The sequence below is a fragment of the Empidonax traillii genome, unplaced genomic scaffold (assembly GCF_003031625.1).
Source record: "Empidonax traillii isolate 1590-97213 ecotype Southwest subspecies unplaced genomic scaffold, ASM303162v1 scaffold364:size1245619, whole genome shotgun sequence".
Classification (NCBI taxonomy): Eukaryota; Metazoa; Chordata; class Aves; order Passeriformes; family Tyrannidae; genus Empidonax; species Empidonax traillii.
The window spans coordinates 819,554-840,915 of record NW_020955557.1 but is presented as its reverse complement, the minus strand read 5'-3'; the positions used below and the strand labels follow the sequence as shown (position 1 = coordinate 840,915).

Here is a 21,362-nt window from a genome sequence, read left to right as displayed (position 1 = left end):
CTTTGCAAAGGCTGAACAAGCAACAGTCACTTGACGGAAATACTGGGGGAGTGTAAATGGGTCTGCCCTCCTTGCTCTGCAGTGTTCCTTTTTCCTGCAACATTCCCCTCAGAGATGGTTAGGGACCAGAAACCTAAACTACTGTGTCGTTCTCACACGTGTGGCTAGAAGGTTGAAGGGGAAATGAGAAATATAGAGAGAGATTTTTAAGCATTACCTTTCCTTATTTCAGATTTAGAGAGGCCTATATATGTTATGGGGTTTATGATTCTTCATTGGAATCTTCTGTTAGATATTCTGTAGCAATTTTGATTGCTTATATGCTCAGTAAAAAAAAAAAAAAAGTCAATTAAAATTGGTCCGGCCCACCCTTAATTTCAAACACTGGTGCATATCCTTTATCAAAAGAGTTAATTAGGTATGAAATATCACTCAGATAGCAAACTTTTTGGATACACTAAAGTGTCTCCTCAAATTGTTACTATTTTCATACCACATGAAATTTTTTTTTAAATAACATTGACTGCTTATTAAAACCTAATTATTTTCCCATTCTTTTTAATCTTTCAATCTTCCATACGCAAAGAATTTTCTAAGTAAATTCTGTCATCTTAGGCCAGTAATTGTACTTCCAGTTACCATGAAAGTCCTTAAATCCTCATTACTTAATTTAAAAACATTACTGCATGGAAAGTTTAAAGTATGAGATGCTTTGTATAGGGAAATATTTATTCAGCAGAACTGAGGTAGTTTACCATATTTGCCTTCCATTAAAGACTGCATCTGTTTATTCAACTTTTGTAGTTAGTTTCCCCTTCTCTACTAATGATTTTTGTCAGCATTTCTGAGATAAAACATTGTAGTTGGAAAACTTTCTATCAAGTCGTATATAATGTGCCTGATTTCTTAAGGTGAGTGTTCCCACTGCAATTAAATGGGAGATTTTGGGAAGTTATTTGCAGAATATGCCCCCCAGATCTTAGTTATTTATTTTCTTTTCTGTATTTTATTGCTTGAGATAAAGATGTTATGAAATGTGAGGAGAGATGTCACTCAGAAGTGAACTAATGACAGTGAAGTGAAAAGGAAAATGCCTCTTCTCTTCAGTGCTGCTTCTGGTTTTTCGTCCTGTGGCAAAAGATTACAGGTTTACTAAAGGTGAACTTTCACAGGGCTACTGCCACCAATCCCTTACTTAAATTAGGTGACTTCAGTCCAGATTAAGAAATAATTACAATTAGCAAGTTGTTTCATTCTGAGTGAGAAGAAGGTGGAGAATTCTCTTGGAAGTCTCGCACTGACAGAGTTGTATCTCGAGGAGAAAAGCTTTGTCATCATTAATCTGCAGCAGAGTTTTTCCACTTAAAAAGGATTTTTACAGAAACTTCCTGACTGCTTACAGCAGTAAATTGGATATGCACTGTGCCTGATTAAGCATATTCCCACATATGTATTTACTCTGAAACCTTGAGCCGTTCCAGAATTCACTTTGCTTGATTACGATCCGTGAAGATCTTAAACTCAATAGAGTCAAACTGCATCAAACCTCAGGAGAGAGACCTTCAGGTGATATTTTGGTGTTACAAGGTGTTCTCTTAGGTTTTCATGGCATGGAGCATTCTGGAAATCCTCTGCAGCTCGAGCCAGGGCAGGACTTGTGTTTCTGCTCCAAACTATTGTTGTGAAGTGGGAAAAGGCTGCTTGGTTTCGCAACTTTGGATAAATGGTTATTAACTAAAGAAAAGCCTAATTATTATGAGTTTCTAACATGTTCCTTGAAATGTGCTAACAGTTCAGCTATGTATAAGCAATGAACAATGACACTGTAGCCCACTGAAATTGTGGGAATCAGAGTGTGGAAACCAGTTATCATTTTATTTGAGCACTGAGGGTTGGTAATACTGGCCTTCAGAGTAATCTCATGTTCTGGTACCTGCCTCTGGGACTTTTCTAAGTAATAATCAGGATAGAAAACAGAAATTTCTTTGACATCTCTTTGACATTTAGATTTTCTATGAGCTGCTACCCAGGCTGTATTTTCAGCATTGCAAAGAAAGAACTAATAGCACAGAACTTTAGCCCGTTGCCCTTTAGCTGTCCCATGTACAGACCTTAGATTTTTTATTATTATTATTATTGTCGTCATTGGAAATTCCTTTTAACTGGTGATGAGGCAGTCTCTAGATATCTTGGCTACATCTCCAACTCACTTGTCTTATGTTTCCCTTCCTGAGTGAAGTGCTCCTGATAAAGACTCCCAATATACCAAGTAACAACCTGCCTGTACTGGTGTGGCTTAAAACCTGTCAAATATAGATGCAAGGCAATCAAGTTAGAAATCTTGTTGCTTCTTCTGATGGCTTCAACAGAGAAATGGAAAATAAATACTCTGCCTAGCAGCAGAAAGACTTAAGTATTCGTTCCAGAGAATTAAGGACACTTGTAGTGAGGCGAGGGGAGGAGCAGAGCATCAGCTGCCTGATAGTAAACATGTTTAATGTAAAGCAAGCAGAGCCTAAAGACTCGTTTCTCTTCCAAATTTCTTCCAAGTGCAGATTAAATACTCTTGGCTTTCGGGGGGGGGGGGGTGGAATGGAGAAGATGATCTCCATAGCAGATCAAAATCACTTTCCCAGATTTATTTAGTATTTAAATATCAAAGCAACTGGCTGTGTATGAAGGATTAGGAGGTTTCTTCCTTCACCACATAGGCAGGTTTTAAAAAGTAGAACAAAAAGAGAACTAACTTATGCTTTGTCTGTGTATGCAGGATTTAAACCAGTTTATTTATGAAAACAACATTTTTATTTCCATAGCTTTTATTAGCTATTTGTGCCATTGGTAGATATAAAAATTGGAAAATGGCATGATATTCATGAGGCTTATGTATATTGACAGGGAATGCAGAATGGTGCCTTGCACTTTAGAATTAAAGGCATGTTTATAGTTTACGTACTGAAATATTCATCTTCTATCCTACATCTGCCAAACAAATAAACATACACAAATACATAACTCAGAATACATTGCTTATCTATTTTAATTTGTTTTCCATATATTACCTATGTGGCAGAATACTGCTCCTAGGTCGTGGGCATTGTTTCATACTTCACACTTGTACATATTTAAACTCCAGAAATTCTAGCCTTAACAAACATGCGAGGTATATTTATTTTACTATCCAAATGTCCATTATTTTTTGGTCACTCCTAATAATATTTTACTGTCATGAATATTTAGGATTACTGCAAGCCAGAAGGAGCAGGAAAAACATTTAAGTGTATGTTACTATTTTTCATTCCAAACTATCCCACAATGCTTCTGAAAAACCTTCTGTTTTTTTTTTTGTTTGGGATTTTCCTCTCGGACAGCTGGAATGTTTGAACTCTGAAGTCTGAAACCATACAGTGAGCAGCCATGGAATCGATGTGATTAATACTTTAAGCAGATCAGCTGCAAAATATAATGCACATGTCTATAGAGTACTTTTCATCCTGAAGGGATTCCAAAGTCCTGTACCAAATTTAAGGGACAGAACATTCTAATCTGCTCCAGAGTAATAGAGGAAACTGTCTACTTATGTTAAGGCTCATATTTATTCTGCTGTTAGAGATAACCTGCGCTCTTACACAGGATCTGCATTTGCATACCTGAAAGTTAATTGCTAAATTATAAATTCTATGCAGGCATTAATATCTAATGAATAGCAAGTAATTATATTTTAATAATGCCTGAGAAAACTGGGATTCCCTGCCCTGAGAATTATGAATTATAAGGCTCTAAAACCAAAGGGATCATAGATAATTCAGTTTGGATGGGATGTCAGGAGGTCATCTGGTCCAGCCTCTTCCTCAAAGCAGGGTTGTTGTGAGGTCAGACATCAGACTTGGGCCCATAGTTTTTGTGGCAGGCTCCCTACAATCCTCCTTATTGCCCACTGGACAGGCTGTTACCACTCAGTGCCCTTCCTATGCATCTTCTGTAGCATATAGAGCAACATAAGTAGTGTGTAATATCTGCAGTTCCCTACTTGTGTGTGCACATCCCATTCCCTCACATCCCTGAATTCAAATCAAATTAGAAATAGTGGTGTAAGGAGAACAGTTCTGTTTGGTCCCTGTAAATGCTGACTAAGCTTACAGGGCATTTTGATTGACCTGAACTCCTCTGTTGTGTAAAACTTTTTTTATGTTAAAGTAGTTATGGTCAGAGAAATGCAATTTGTATTTGGAGGAAAAGTGGATAATAAGTGATTTTTATTTTTCTATATAAGTGGAAGTTTTCATTAAAGGAATGAAGGAGTTCATTCCTCCTGTATGCCATAAATGGAGGATTTGTGAAGTGAAAAAAAGTGTATTTTGAATAACTGAACTGAGAATGTCCTATATTGGTCTTATAATGTCTGGAATGTTAGTTTAGCTTTAGTAGGACTTTATAAAAATGTTTGGAAATGGAAAATTTGATGCTAGTGGTATTTGGCTAGGATAGATCCATCCAAGTGCTGCTTCTTTCTTTGGGGACTGATCAGGCTCATGCCTGCCTGACGAAAAGAGTCCATTTCCAAGTGAATTCACTGCCTTCAGGCAGGAGAAGCCCTAGTTATCCATGATCCTTCCAGCAGGCAGGAAGGGCTGTAAAGCCACCAGCAGCACTTTATGATCCAGGGGTTTTCCCCATGCTTGGTAGTCAGCTAACACATAGAAATCATAGAAAACATGTGTTTTCTGAAGAACAACCACTTATAATAATTTTAAGTATGATATGAAGTGCCCAGCTGCAGCCAATCTGCCGTGAGGTTGTACATTAGCTGACTGAAATCCATGTAATTCTGTTGAATTTGGCTGAATTTTGCCAGTGTGGACCCTGTTTGCAGGATGGTTTTCTGTCTACCTAACTCCTAAAGGATTACATTGGTGTGCTTATACTCAAAGTATTTGTACATTCAGCTCACCAGGAAACGGCTGATTTAGCCTGGCTTGGTGTTTACCTCCCCTGCCTCTGCTCTGAAACAAGCTTGCAGCAAATAGTGTTGCTTAAAAAGATTTCCTGAGCAGTAGATGCAGTGATGCTGACTTCCCTTTAAAACCTGAAGCAGAAGAAATGCTGGGTGGCATCTGTGTCCTGAGAAAAGCTGGGCAGTGACAATAGAGCTTTCTCTGCTGACCCATCGAGGCATTCAGAGAGTAAAAGGTGAGAGGCAATTATGGTGTGAATCCTAATTTTTGTGAAGGAATGACTGCAACCACTTGCCATAACGCTGTGAATAATGCAGGGACTTAAGTTACTAATTGTAATTAGGTTATATATTCTTTTAAATTTGAAGGCAGTGTTTTATTTGGCAGTGTTTTGCTTGTTGCCCTTAATTGACTGAATTTACACATCCTGTCGGATAGGTCACTTCGTCATTACACTGCCACAAAACTATTTATATAGACGTTATTTTAGAGATAAATCCAGCTTGAGAAGGCTTCTTTCTCAGAAAAGATATTACAAATTACAAAGGATGATACCAGTCCTTGTATGCAATATCAGAAACATTAATACAGTAAAAGATTATGGTTGTGGTAGTGGTTTTATGAATGTAATTTCACCTGGAATTATATTCTAAATGGATTTTGTTACAGTAAGATTAATTTGAAAGACTCAGCTATCTTAAACACAAATTTTACTGCATCTTTTATATGTCTTTTTATTGGATATATGAATAGGAGTTGAGTATGAGTCTTGTTTGAGAAGAATACACTGTGTAACTGAAATGTGCTGCTGGGGTCAGATTTCAGCTCTTGCTCAGAATTGCAGCAGATAATCTCCTTGGCCTGCAGAAGGAATTATGTAGCTCTGCTGCAGCAGTGTCTTTACCTGTGTTCCACAGAACTACTGTGCTTATGCTGGTGCACAACCCAGACTGTTGTCAGCTGGCCACGATAAAGCCACGGTGCAGAGCCTTGGCTTGCTGGCAGGATGGGATGTGTCTTCAGGGTGCAGACAGGACACTGCCTGGCAGGACCACCCTGGCCCTGCCTGCACTCTGTGGGTGATGTGGGGGCTGTGTGATGTTGGGACATCGTGGACATCCCACATTTGCAGGACTGGATGTGGCCTCCTGGCTGCCCCAGAGCACTTGGCATTGCAGAGGCTTCTCAGTCTTATGACTGAACTTCTCATTATGCTGCCTCTCTTCCTTCTTGCAACTGTGTTTAATATACACAGCAGTCCAAATTCAGGGCTCAGCTGGAACTCTGTGTGTAGACTCAACCTTCTGAGCAGACATGGATTTTTTTGATCATTGACCTGTTTGCTTCCCTCAAATCTCAGGGCAGTATTGCACAATCTGTCCCCCTCTTTTTCCTGCCCAGCTGCTGGCAGCTTGGAGGGGCGGGGGGGGGGGTGTCACACCAAAAGCTGGTGACAGAAAAAACTCTGTTGGTTGTGCACAAGAGAGGGACCTCGAGGGTGTCTTCCCCTCAAGAAAGTCACAGGAGCCCATCTGCTGGAGTCGCTTAAAATGAAGTTGGATAAAATGGAATGTTCTGCTGGGAGCAATCCCTTGTTAACAAGGCATGATTCTCTGACAGCCCTTGGGGTTTTTTCAATCTCAAATGTTTGTGACCTACATTGCAACATGAGCTTTCCTCTCTTTTTCTCTGTGTGTGTGTGTTTCTGTATCTTTTTTGTTGTTCTTTTTCTTCAAAAAGATGCAAGTAACTTTTCTTGAAACTTCATTTTTAATACCAGCAGTTCCCCTTTGTGGGAGCTTTACTTCTCTTCTTCTAAAACATCACACATTTTTCTTATATTTCTCTATTTTGTTTAAAAAGTTGGATGTTACCTGAGTTCCTGCCTTTACATGTGAAAGACTAAAACTGCGTAGATAGATAGAATTTAGAGGGAAATTCTGTTATGGCATACACATCCCAGGCAATTAAAGGAATCATACTTAAAATTCATAATTGTTTGTCTGCACAAGAAGTATTAGAGTGGAGGATTTCAGAGTCCTTGAAAATTAATTTTTGGTCTTTCCCCTTTTTTTTCCCAGCCTGTTCAATTAATAAAATTGTAGCTGGGTCATTCTGTAGTTTTAACTCAGGCATGTATTCATCTGCCCAGCACATCTGCAAGTAGATATTTATTCTGTACATGCCTTTTGTTTGATACCTATCTTTAAATATTTAGGGTGTTGGGTATTTTTAAAAATTAATGCTTTTTCTGACAAATAAAAAGGAGTGGAAAAAGAGGCAAGGAAGGCAGTCAGAGCGTGTTGGTAACAAACTCTTCAGCGCCACAGAGAATCTCCAGCTCTGTGTGAGTCCTGTCTGGAAACCAAGCAGAGCTGCTGTGGTACTTGAGCAGTGACAATGGCCTTTGTGTCACACTGTGAAAGGCCGGGTTAATTGTTCACAATTTGTCAATCAGTGTCACTGTCCTGCTTCAAAGACCTGGGACAGTGCCCTGCATGGCTCCAGGCTGTTCTGGAGCTGTCCAAACTCACTCGAAGGGGCCTCACCTCTCACTCAACAAATACCGTATTGCATTGACATGTGTTTAGTTACATGCTTTGGGGGCTGAGTTTATTTTTGTTGAACTGTTGCTCTGCAGAAAATAACTCGTGTGTGCTTACCATAACACTGTGTGTCATTTTTATTTGTATGCCCTTTCTCTGGCTTTAACTAAGCCCTGCAGGCTTTGGGATTGAAGGATTAAAATATAACAATAGCAAATAAAAAGCATAATTTTATTTTCAATGTTGCTAGGTACCTTGTTCTATGTGCCTCATTTATTATTTGCTAGATAGCTGTAGGCATACCAGCACCTCACTGAAGGAATGAACAGAAAATATGAAAACAGTGATTATCCTCTAAAATCCAAATTAAACAGGCTATTGTCATTACTGCTATTATGTCATTTCTCTATATTCTTCAGGTACCATCATAGCCCAGACTGCTGTTATTTGCTACACCTCTGTAGTTAAGAGCTCTAATGAGAAGAGGAGGATTTAAATGTCATTTAAATGTTCCCCTTGAAACTCGGGTGTATCTTAGGAGCGAGAAAACCCTGTGCTGTAGAACATACCCTACTGCAGGGCTTCTACACCCACAGGATCACCTGGTCCAGCCTCAGTGCAAGTGAGTGGAAAGGCTTCACTGCCTGCCAGGGGGCTTTGGATCAGGACGTGTGAAAGGAGGTCAGGCAGAAAGATAAACAGCAGATATCATATTCCAGACTGTTGCTGCACCACGTGAGCTCTAAATGAGGAGGGGTGCTGCTTGAAAGTCCTGTTCGAAGGAGTTTGGAGGAGAGATGGCTGATAGGGTAGGATCAGAAGGGCTCAGAAGACATAACCTCTTGATTTATTTTTCCATATACAAAACAGCATCATCCATGTCTTTAAGTGCTTACGAGATACCACTTAAATTTTACTTTTTTTCCCCTATCTCTCCTTTTTTCTTTAATTATACTGAGAGGCTACCTATTCCTTCAAAGTTTGAAACCTTTAAAAAGTGCAAGATTTCTCTTAACTTCCCTGTCCCTGTTCGCCCTTTCCCTTCTTTCCTTTCCAGAATGGTTTGCTCCATTATAAGTGGGAGTTCTGATGATTCTGACTGAAACCACAAACGAATTGGGCAGATTTTATGTTTCAATTTACCTAAAATGTTTGTTTTGCAATTTTAAAGTAGTTTATGCCAAGGAAAATCTATAAATGTCTGGGAAACTGGAGAGGTGTATTTGTATACCTGGAGTTTGTGAGTATGGGTGGAGTGAAAAGGAATTCTGTTCAGAATTTATCCAAAACTGGGTTAGAATTTTTGATGTACTGCCAAGATACTGGAAATTAATTTGCTGAGTTCAAAAATGAATTAACCACCTTACAGTTTGGTCTCAGAATAACTTCATTGTAGTATTCTCTTGTAAATATATCCAGCACTACCCATTTTCCAAACATGCACTCTCCATATTGTGGTTTTTGCTATTCACAATGATTCTGACTCTGATGATCTCTCATAGGCAAAACATATTGAAATCTTTCTTGCTGTTTTAATTACTGCATATGTACCTGTACTGCAGGTCCCAATTTCCAGTCCCACAGACAAGTTGGAGACTCAGAGAGAAGGGAGGCTGCATTAGTGTTTCACCTTTAGCAGCAGCTACAAAAGTGTGAGACACTTGAACTGCTGTTGCCTGTACTCTACCTGTTCTGTGAATAAATAGGTTGTCAATCTAGTGCTTTAAACAAGCACTTTCTTCTTTTTTTAACCTTGCTTCTTGACGTTTTCCATTAAGCATACTGTAATGGAAAAGATGAGGGGAATTTCTCTGCACAGCAGGAGTAGCAACCTGTCTGCTTAGCACGAGGGGCCGTTCTCTGAGCTGTGGCTGAGAGCTTCATACCTCCGTGGGTTACTCGAGATAAGATGTTGATAGCCCTTCCCTCTGTGACTGCCTTACTCTCTCTGTGGCTCCCTAACTCAGAGAATTCCTAAGCCAGCAGGTTGCACACTGCTGAGTGTGGGCTGCAGAGTGAAACTCTCCAGATCCCTTGAAGGCCATCAAAGCCCATGAGCCACGTGGAAATGCTGTGTGTGCAGAGGATGCTCACAGGTACTCATCACTGTGCACATACACATGTAGGAAAATTTAAAAAGAGATAATCAGTGCAATGCCTAAATTTAAACTTCATTTAGAAGAAAACTTGTTAATACTAGATCATAATGGAGCTCCTTTGTCCAGTTAGTCTATCAGACTGTGATGCTGTATAGATACTTCCTTGAAAAGAGGCAAAAATGCACATCAGCATGCATGGTGACATAACCATGCAAAATACCTAGTTAGTTGTCCATTACTTAAAGCTGTTTTGAAGTTAATTCATCATTAATTCAATAGATCCTTAAAAGAAGACATTATTGTCCAAGTGCTTGTATCTTATCATTATAGTCTACTGCTGTTCATTCCCTTCCCTCTGATATTTATGTTATTCAAACAGTGTGTCTTTGGAAGGCTGTGGTTAAATAAGCTCTGGAGAGGTAGCATAGTGTTTCCTAGCAACATCATGTCTGTAGCAGTGGTGCTGCCTCCTCTCCTTACACTAAAGGCAAAGTCATGTCCATTAATCCCCAGCTGCACTTAAAACTTTTCAGGGATTTTGCTAGCTCCCCACTGTTCATGTTTTCATCTTGCTCATGTGCTGCAAGGCAAACTGCTTCAGTGGTTTAATTCTCTTCAGTGCCTCGGTTTAAAACCAACCCTGTGTGTGTGTGTATTCACAATTACTGTTTGGTTTTCATTTAAAACAAATAATTGGTCCTACACTGTGATGCCTCCACTCAAACATTATCATTTCGGTCATTCAAGCAACCTGACAAAATGAAAGAGATAAAATAAATGTCTTGAGAATCCGTTACCTGTACTGCAAAAGTCAGTGAAATTTCTTACAGCTAAGGTATGTAATGGCAAAGTAACCCTAAATTTAACTGAAAGGGGCACTATTTATTTAGTATACAACAACACTGAAATACAACTTATAGGACTTGTTTATATCTGCTGATAGCTTTCTGATATTCTTTAACATGAACTGAATAGTCTTGGACCTATTGTGATAAGTGGTAAACTCCTGCAGAAGTGTGAAAACCACTCTGGGGTGGGAGGAACTGCCCTCTGCCACCAGCTGGCTACAGCCAAGGAGTTGGGAGGAGCAGGAAGAGATAAACTCAGAGCTGTGGCTTTCTGAACAGGTTTTTTGTAGAAACACACAGCAGTCCAAATTAGTGATTTCTGGAGGGCTTCAACCTTTCAGCACTAGCAGGAAAGCTGTGGTAGCTTGACCATTTCTTCTGTTCCCTGCTACGTGCAGAGGCCAAGGGGCACAAAGGTGACATCCTGTCATTTTAGTCTTTCTCCAGTGCTGCACTTCTGATGTGCTGCTCAGGCAAAGAAAACATATTTGTTTGTTTTCAGGCTATTTCTCACTGCTACCTTCCTCTTTCACAATTGGTGAGAAGAGTATCCACAGTCTGGTAGGGTGCCCATTAGTCCTTTTGTGCTCTTAAAATGCCTGGAGGAGTGGAATACTTAATTAATAGTCACAGCTTGGGGGCACAGTGTAAAATGTGGAGGACTAACCCAACCAGTCAGTGAGACCTGAGAGAGCTGCAGCAGGTCCCTGCACGTCTTGATGCCAGCAGTGACCCATCACTGCTGGTGGAGAGAAAAATGAGAGAGTGTGAAGCTTTGTGAGCTGTCCTGGGGTAAAATTTTCTGTCCAAAAGTGAGATCCTTGTTCCATGTTCTCCAGTAGCTGTAGAGATGGCAGGATCAGGCAGTACTTTCAACTCAAATGAGAGCTTGTGAATGTTTAAGACTTACTGTCAATATGGCAACACAGTCTTCTGCTCAGAGTCATGAAGAGGTGATGTCAGAGACCTGCTGCAGGTCACTTAAATCTCCTCTGTCACCTCCACAGACAAATACACGTGCTTGTGTGGATTGGCTGCTGATGGATTTAGTTGTATTTACCAAGGCTGCAGTTTGGTTTTCTTACCCTTCTTCATAATGAATATTCAGTAAGATACCAGTAGTGCCTCCTGAGACTCATTTAGCTCCAGGAAAAAGCAGTCGTGGTATTCTATCACCTATGGACATTTGTTAGAACGTGTAAGCAGCTTAGCTAATTAATATTTTTGTTCCTATTTTGGCTCTTGCTATACAATAAGTCATGTCATATCCATAATCAATTCAAAACATACATCTTCTGGGGGATATCTCCTCTAAGGTTTTTTTTTAGAAAGTGTGAAATGTTACATCATAAAGTAAGTAAACTTAGTGTTAAATAAGTAGGTATCATAAAACTACTGGCAATGAAGGAAAATATTTTCAAAATTATTTATTTAAACTTTGTGTTTAGAGACAAAAGCATTTATTTAAACCTTGTGTTTAGAGATGCTCTGGAGAATGATGCAACTCACAGTGCAAAAGCCCTCTGAGCATTGACGAGCTTGTTGAAGACAATGTTCCCCCTCCTATTTGTGTACTCATAGGAGGCAGATCTTCTGTCAGCAGACTGTCAGCTCAAAGTCTGAACCTTCACGGGGTTCTTAGGACATGTATTAGAGCAGTTAGGGCTCCTCCCGCCCTTTGGCTCGAGCTAGATCCCGGTTTCTCAGAGGTGTCCCCTTTCTTCGCCGAGAGTGTTTGTCCCAGCAGCAGGACCTTTTTGTCTGCACAGTGATATTGCAGCGGGGTGGGTGTGCCCTGGGCTTACCCTCTGCGTTTGTCCTCCCAGATGGATGCCCGGACCTGTGCAACGGCAACGGGAGGTGCACGCTGGGCCAGAACAGCTGGCAGTGCGTCTGCCAGAGCGGCTGGAGGGGGCCGGGATGCAGCGTCGCCATGGAAACCGCCTGTGCCGACAACAAGGATAACGAGGGAGGTGAGCAAAGCCCTTCGATTGCCGGTCCCGAAAGAGCAGAGGGTGTCACACACCCGCTTCGGGAGCCGCGGCTGTCAGCGGTGGTGTTACATTTGTCTCCGAGCAGATGAGGAGGAGGGAGCTGTGGCCGTGGGGGACACCTGGGGACCCGCAGCTCCCGTGGCAGGGCGGGTGGGAGGCGCAGCCCCACCCCGCACCCCATCGGTGGGGAGCAGGGACCGGCCCACCAGCACTGCTTGCTGTGGCTCCTGGTGCCCGGGGGCTGCAGAAGAGCCCCCCGTGAGTGTGCCCAGCAGAGCAGCTGACAGGGCAGGGTGCTCAGCAGTGTTTGTCCTGCTCTGCTGGGCACATCCCGTGTCAGTGGCTGTCACTTGCTGTCACACTGCACAGTTCACTCGCCAGACTTGGAAGGGCTGAGCGAGGTGTGCTGAGCAGGCAGGCATGGTCTGACAGCCCTCTTCAATTTTCCCTCCTCTTTATCAGACTTATCCTGTTAAATATGGAATGTGTCCTGTGTTTCCCTCCAAAGATGGCTTTAGTTTTTCACATTTTGTAGAGCCTTCCATGGTGTACTAGGCCACTCTATTCTGAAAGCAGTTCTGAGTTGTGCCATCTAAACGAGGTTGTTTAATTTGCTCCTTCATTTGAAGCAACTTTCAATACAATGCCTTTAGTAAGTCACAAATTCTTTTTCATGTTCTCCTGCTCTCTGTTAAAAACCAAGCATCAGACACAGCTTTCTTCCTTGTGACCCTTCACCTTCCTTTGGCCAATAATTAATCTAAAGAGCACACCTATTGTTTGCTGCTTAATAAATGTTTTATAAACGTATTTCCTAAAACTGCAAAGAAACATTTGGCTGCTTGGAATGGCTGCTTCTAGGGTAAAATTGTCATTAAGACGACTGCTTTAATTTTATGTAAGATTTCAGGGTTTAGAAATTGTAAGTCCCAAACTGAGAAACAGGGGAGTTTGGATTTGATTACACGATATTAACCACATCTGGGTATCATCCACTAGTTTTAATATGTAAATCCTCTATTAGTTCCTTGGTTTCACATGATCAGGGCTTATGGAAGTATTTTACAAGTGCTAAAGCTGATGCAGAACTGGAGCTTGATTTATAGCTGTAACTGAATTGTAAAGAGCAGAATCTAACTGCCAAGTTACATTAGTTGGCATTTAAATATCAAAAAGAAAAAAACCACCAAACTTGTCTTAATATGCAGTGTAAGAAACTAAAGGGTGAACTGCTTAGATTTGCAGTTTTTACATACTTTGAAGATCATGAAGGACAATTTGAAAATGGATGTATCATTACAATGTCCTCAAAGCATGGAATGACTTTGGAAAACATTATTAGAAATACTGGAATGAGAGGTTTATTTATCTATCCAGGACGTTATTCTGCACTTGTATAACAGGCAAAAAATAACCAGTGAAACCATTCAGCTATTCATCCTGATGTGAAATTGCAGAATTCTAAAACTCAGTTCACAGAAGGCAAATAGTAGTTCATCGAAGGCAAAGAATACATAGACTGTGCCTTACAATAGACATATTAATAATTAATGCAGAATCATATATTCCATTACCTTGCAAGGTGTGTGGTTTCTGGTTTACCACAGTAAGGCACCTGAAAGAAAACAGGTCGGTCAGGCTGAAGGCTGGAAAGATTTAGGGGGGAACTCTTCAGATGTTCTCAAGGCTTGCAGGTTGAAGTCATTTTTTTCCAGAGACTAGAGAGGTTATAGCCCATCACTTCTTGTGAGTGTAAATAGATTGAAAATTTATGCTTGTTCCAAGGTCCAGATAACCTGAGAAGTCCCTTTGACCCACACATTTTCACATGGGGAATTTTATGATAAAGGCAGAAATGAATCCTCTTGTCTCCTGACCCTGAGCTCAGCACTTTAATTCAGCAATCATTCCTGCTCTCTCACAGTCTCATCCTTATTGTGTTTCTATAGAGTGCTTGTATGAGGGAGCTCAGGTGCTGTTCAACACCTGTTCAGCTGCCGTTCCTCCACACACTTGCCAGGCACACCTGAGAAACCAAAGACACTTTGATTTTGCCACGCTGTGTGTTGTAGCTGGCACAAGCTGAGTTACCCACGGGCTGTGGCACTGCAGAGCTCTTTGGTCTCCCTCGTGCCCTGGTGATTTTTGCTGTTGCAGTTTGCTTGATTGTGTTTTGAGTTTCAGATGTCTTTGAGACAGCATGGGGTCCTTTCCAAAATGCACTGTGAGGACAGAGCCATTGTCATCACCATCAGTTTGTCAGAATGTCACAGGAGCTACAACAAAACTCAAGTATAGCATTAATCACTTAAATACTTAATATCTCAGAGGGCAGTTGTGCCTTTGCCTGAGCTGTACTGCTCTTTGTGTGTCTGGATCACCACACACCTGGCCAGGAATGTGTCCTGTGACCTCTGTGTTTGTAGGGGAGCCTGCAGGAATGGAGAGGCTGGAAGGGATGTGTGCTCTGTGCTTTGAACTGCACCTTCACATTATTGTGACTCTGTACAGAAAGGAACAGATAAAATTAAGTTTTCTCATTAGACAAAGCTGAAAACTGTACTGTGGGAATCAATGCTAAAGATTCAGCTAGTTACCAGAACCCCAAGTTTCACATAAAATGCAAGATTATTGGAAGTTAAAGAAATTGCCTCTCCTCCCAGTCACTCTTTTCATTTGAAACTCAGCTGAGTTTATTTGCAGCAAAGTGTTGAGCTCATTTGCTGCTCCATTAGCAACATTGCTCTGTTAACATAGGCAGGTAATTCTGGAGTAGTACTGAAGACACAAGCTGTTCTTTCAGAAGGCAGTAGGGTAGCTCAAAATACTTTTTTTTTTCTTTTTGCCTAAATGGGGTCCTTCTTTGGACAGCTGAACCTCCTTCCTTTCTGTCCATCTATGCATGCTGTTAAAGTGCAGTTCCTTCAGCATGTCACTGAAAGAAAACTTTCATTTTCTGTCTTCCGTTCTTCCCCATGTGGCAGCAAATTTAACATATTTTGGAGCTCTCTCCCTGTTCAGCCATTCCTATTGTAATTGTACCTCACAATCAGATTCAAAGGCCTTGGGCCAAGTCTTCATTTCATGGATGTCAGGAAGAGCATTGCCACTGACTCCAGAGGGATTCCTATTTGTCCTGCTTTGTCTTATTATCTGCCACAATGCAAACTCCACACCGTAGTTCAAAAAGAGAAAAATGAAAGATTATACGTAATATTTTCATTCTGTTTTAGTTTAATGCTCTTTAGTTGGTTTATTCCTATAAGGGGCAGATGTGTCCCTGTCTTGTTGAGACTTAAAAATCTTCATTTTAAATGAGATGTCAGTGTGGATTACTCACATAAATAAAACGTGATTCCAGAGCAGAGAGAGGAGAGGTGTCCAAAGCTGTTTTATCCTCCCAGGGCTGTTCAGGTGGAGCTGGGCATGATCTGAGGTGACACTGGACCTGCACTTGTCCTCACCATCACAGGTCAAATCGAGATATGGGCTTAACTAGGTCTTCGTCCTGGAAGTGTCCAAGGCCAGGTTGGACAGGATTTGGAGCAACCTGGGCTAGTGGAAGGTGTCCCTACCCATAGCAGAGGTGTGGAAAGAGATGGTGTTTAAGATCCCTTCCAACCCAAACCATTCTGTGATTCTGTGATTCAGCATAAACCTGTTTATGGTTACTACAATGTGTAGGTTACTTTGCTGAAAAAACTTGAAAGTCTCTTATTTATCTGTTCATTTATTTATTTGTCTATAAGGGGGAAGCCTGGCTGAAAAGGAAGGAGATTCTGGCACTGAGTCACTTCTAAGATCTCTTTAAATTGGAAAGTGCTTCTGTTTTCCAAACCATGTTTGGATTACAGAATTTACTCGCTCTGGCTACTTTTAAAGCCAGTATCTCTTCTTAATCAGTTCCTCAGTAACCTAATCGTTATTAAGCATCTTTTGGAGGGATTAGAAATAGTTTTGTTTTAAGACCTATAATTGTGCTTACAATATATAATCCCCCCAATAGACACATATAACCCATTTAATTCACTGTGGATTTATTTTAGGAAATTTTAGGTGGTATTTTGAGGAATGGGAGAGGATATGTTACTTTTTAAATTCCTCTTTCTTTTGACATACTGCATAAAGAAATCTCTGCAGTGCCTCTTTATACCCATCTTTTTGCAATAACTGCTTTGTCATAATTTGCTTGTTCCTAAATTGAAAAATGTTTTTAGCATCTCCCTAAATTGTGTGTTTTTAACTAGATTTCACCTTAGACTTCACAGTGCCTCCAGCTACATTAGACAATATAATGCACAGCAAAACTCCTATGTCTTTTCTAAATAATAGTTTCAATAGGTATTTGATGCAGCTCATACCCATTATGTTTGAGGGGTCTTTGTCCTGAGCATCCTGGGATAACTTAGGAGAGATATTTAAGAACCTCTGCAGAAGCAGCCATGTCAGAAGCCCCTATTTCCCACTGGGGTCGCTCTTTCTAGGCTTTTCTTTTCCTTCTTTCTCTCTTCTTCCACCTTTTCCATTTTTTAAAATTGCCAATTTTTAGACTTTTTTATTGGCAATACAGTTGCATAATCTCAGAGAAAGAAAAACAGAAAATAGCCAAAATTTTGCTAAATTGGTTTGTTTCAGATTTCATCAGGATGGGAGAGGATAGGTGCAGGCAGGTTAAAAGAAAAAAAAAAAGAAAGAATGAAAAAAGAAAAAAGACTTAAATACAATCACTGCTTATTATCACTTCCCAGATCACATTTCTCCTCAAAATGTAATTATCTGGACTAAAACTGGGAGGGGAAGGAAAGGAAGCGACCCACAGCAGTATAGAATACTAAGCTAAATAGAATGAGGAATTTCTTATTTGTTATGCAAAGTGGGACATTCTTTCTAAAATACATTTTAATTTATTTTCCACTTGGCTTTCCAAAGAGAGATGTGCATCTCTCAGAAGGCAAATTTTGCCCTTCGGTTTGTTGCTTTATAGCTGTAACCCCACCAAGAAGTACAGTTGGTGGTAATTCTGTTTGGCACAATACATTAAAGATAATGAATGAGGGAAAGTCAGCTCTCTGCTCCAGTATGAAATCTCTTCAACTCATGAGGAAAATACATTTCTGGAGAAGTTCACTGTCAGGACAGTGCACTTGACTGATTGAAAGGCTGTTTATTTGAGTTGTCTTAGAAAACTCATCTCTGAAATTAGACAGAAGGAAAATAGAAGGAAAAGAGAAGTGTCTTCCTGCAATAAACATTTAGAAAAAAATTGCTTTTAGAAAATTACAAATCCTTTGACTTGATACTGCATCAGGCTCGTGACATTTAAGATAATACAAGTATTTCACAGCACAAAAGCAAATCATGTAATTTAGCTTGCCTCAACAAGCATTGCCTCAGCGGGGGTCTCTAATTCAGCACAGACAAAAGATTTTATGAAGTTCTCAATATAAATACCCAGAATACTCTTGGCGCAGAAAATACCTTCCCAGAGCCTGTACAATAGTCAGTTTTAGAGCATTAACTGCAATCAGTGGTTGAAATCTGCTGTGGATGGGGGCCAGGCTGAGTCATGTGGGCTGGGGTATAAAGTGTGTATCAAAACTAGACGTTCTGTAAGTTTGGCAAGAGCTAATGAGTGTGCTGGTGTGTGATTCTGTTCAAACTCGGTGTCAGCCCCTAATCGCCTTTGCACACATTAGTCAGCTTATCCTGCCTCTGCCCCTCGTGGGACGTGTTCCCATAATAACGTGCTCTTACAACCTGTGGAGAGGCGAAAGCAAGAAATTCAGGGGCTGCAAATTCCATGGTTTAAAAAGGCATTGGTGTCCATGTAGGTGTCTGTGTTCACCAGGGCTGAACAAACACGTTTTTTTCAAGGTTGTTCTCGTCTTGGAGCTGTCTGGGTCAGCTTTGCTCTGAGCAAGGTGTGGTTTGGAGCTGGAGCATCAATCATCCGCTATACACAGGTTCTGAGAGACCCCCCCAAGCTCTCAGGGTGTAGCTGGAGCTACACCTGCAGTAGGTTCTTCCAGCTCAGGTATGAGGGTTTTCCCAGCTGCCACAGCTCTGGGCAACAGAGGGATCCCGAGTGGACAAGGGAAGTGGGGCTGGTGCTTGACCATTTCATATTCCGGGGTGCTTTAAGGTAGTACAATGGTGTTTTGAGGAATGTGAGAGGGTACGTTGCTTTTTAAGATCCTATTTCTTTTGACATATTGCATAAGGAAATCACTACAGTGGCTCTTTATACCCATCTTTATACCCTTATTGTGGAGTTTTTGGAGGCACACCCAGCATTACACAGAATCCAGGTTAATTCTACTTCACCAAAATATGGGATTTATGATCCAGCTTTTCCTGAAAGGCAGCTTTGGTTACAAAAATGCTCTGTTGTGCTCGCAGTTAGCTATAAAAGGCAGTGGTATAATGGATGTCCTGACAGTTTACACAGAGACTTTCCAGTTTGGCTATTTGAGGAAACAGGGCTGGAACAGGAATAGGAGCATTTCCTTTCTTGTTAGCACCAGGAACTTCTGAGGAATTATTTTGAATGATATATGCCAATGTAGCTGACAGTAATTAGATCAGGCTTGAAAAGTGTGAAAATTTGGGTTAAATATTAGATAAAACTTCCTGGTAATAAGATATACTGGGCTGTGGCATAGCCAGCCTGTGGAAGCAGTTCTGCATGCAATTTTAGAGCTCAATTAAAATATTTCTGTGTTGGCAGAGAGAAGGCCTACTCTTTTGATAATCTGATAGAGCATCTCTAATTCTTTCACCTTGGGTATATTAATACTGCACATAATTAAAATCGGATCATGATAAATTAACTAATTTGCCCTTAGAGTGATCAAAGACCCTTTTGCCCTCAGGGTTCGTAGTAGCTGCTGTTCCCCCCCCCCCTCCATTTTAATCATCAGTCTGAAATGTTTATTGGAAAAAGAAAAATTTCCAGGAATTAGGCTCTGAAAGTCCCCAGCTCCTGCAGCTAGTGAAGTGTAAGGATGCCCTCTGCTGAGCACGGGCTCAGGAGTTTTGGGCTGGAAACAGAACTGTCCCCTGCTGGGTACAGAAAGCATTTTCTCAAGCAGCTGGATGTCAAGTCATAGTTCACTCATTTCTAACCTGCATCGTGAATTGAACCTGAAGCACAACCTGCAAGTGTTTGGAGAAGTGTGTAAACTAAAGATAATTTACTCACAGGGGTTTAGCAAAACCCCAGTAGCTCAAGCATCAACTTTCTGCAGAAAGGCTGTAGCACAGTTCTGGCATCCAGTTGCCTGGAAGTGGTGAGAAGGTATATTCAGTGGTGAAGGAAAACTGCTGCTGAGAGATTCTAAATACATTTGCAGTAAAATATATCACTCTTCCTACTGAGAGCTTTTTAGTCCTTGTAAGGATGGTCAAAAGGAACACAACAATAAAGCCCTCTCAAATATGGCACTAACAAGGAGGTTAGTCTGCTTACATATAATACTTTGAAGTTTTCTTTTTGCTGCATAGCAAAGTCTGCCAAGAAGCTTGTGGAAAGTCAAGAAATGTGTGTATCCATTAGAAGAAGTGAAGTCTTCAAGAGGAACATTGACACTTGCTTGGTTTCTGAAAAGATTTGGGAATTCAGAACCATGAACAGCAGTGGAGAGTTAATCCTGTACTGCCAGTTTAAATCAGGTCAAAATTTCCTCTTTCCTTCTTCTCAGTTAAGGCCAGGTCAGGACTTCTTTTGGTCTCACATTGTTGGAGGAGGTTCAGCACCATCTTCACTCCCTCTCCAATCTCTTCCCTTTAGCATGCAGAGTTGCAGAGAGCTGCTAAATGCCCGCTTTAAACTCAGATATGTATGCCATGAAAAGCAGCAATGTTTTGGGGAGGTGAATGGTGAGGGTTTTGTCACTGAATTAACTGTATAAATAATTCAGCATACCTGAGGAAATCTGGAAGACTACAAGCTCTGAAACATATATTAAAAATCCAAGTTCTGAATTCTAATTAAAATTCATGCTAATGGCAGAGTTTCTCTTACAGCAAGTACTTTTTTATCTAGCCCTTGTTTAAATCAACTGAGTCTAATGCAAATAAATGATTTTGTAACAATTTACTTCAAATATGATGGTACTAAATGGCTGGAAAAATGGGCTGGTAGAAACCTCATGAAGTGCAAAGTCCTGCACATGAGGAGAAACAATCCCAGGCACAAATGTGTGCTGGGAAACACTTCTTTGTGCAGTGAGCGAGCACTGGAGCAGGTGCCCACTGAGCTTGTGGAGTCTCCAGCCTTGGAGATATTCAAAAGCTGTCTGGGCACAGACTTGGGCAACTGGCTTCTGGTAGCCTTGCTTGAGCAGGGGGATTGGACCAGATGACCTCCAGAGGTTTTGCCAACCTCAGTCATTCTGTGATAATAGTCTGGATAAACTAAACATGAACAAAAACTGATATATGCTGAGTAACTGATATTTTCATGCATAGAGTCAGAGATGTGAGAGCAGCAAAGTCAATAATAGCAGCAACTGTGAATGTGGCCAGCACAGTGGTGTGTAAGCCTTTGATACCAAGCAGCAGTGCCCAGGGTCTGGCTGGGTGTGCTGAACACATCCAGAACTCAGTGCTGCTGGCTCAACTAGTTCACATAAGGTAAAAATATCCTAACTCCTGAATCCAGTCATCTGGGAGTAAATTAGTGTAGGGGAATATAGCCATATATTATAAATAATAATGCTCCAAACAAGTGAATTGTTTTTATTTGTTATGCTCTGTGCCTGTCTCTTCTAAATATTGTTGCAGCCAGCTGAGAGCGTGTGGGTCTGAATTCACATAACTGCCCTGAAACCTTCTTACATGAGAGGCATCACAGGCAGGTTTCTCCCTGGTGTTGAATGGAGACGTTTCCAGCCTCCCAGGTCCTGAACTGGCAATTCAG

The 21,362-nt window shown here is 40.9% G+C and overlaps 1 protein-coding gene across 9 annotated transcripts in view; it reads left to right on the top strand.

Annotated features, from left to right (window-relative positions):
- The window catches only part of TENM2 (teneurin transmembrane protein 2), a 448,458-nt gene that overhangs the window by 383,027 nt on the left and 44,069 nt on the right, over window positions 1-21,362 (top strand). For all 9 annotated transcript variants that reach the window (XM_027892715.1, XM_027892711.1, XM_027892714.1 and 6 more), the window contains one exon: window positions 12,275-12,421. In XM_027892715.1, coding sequence (XP_027748516.1) covers window positions 12,275-12,421 — 147 coding nt within the window. The remainder of the gene's footprint in view (window positions 1-12,274; window positions 12,422-21,362) is intronic.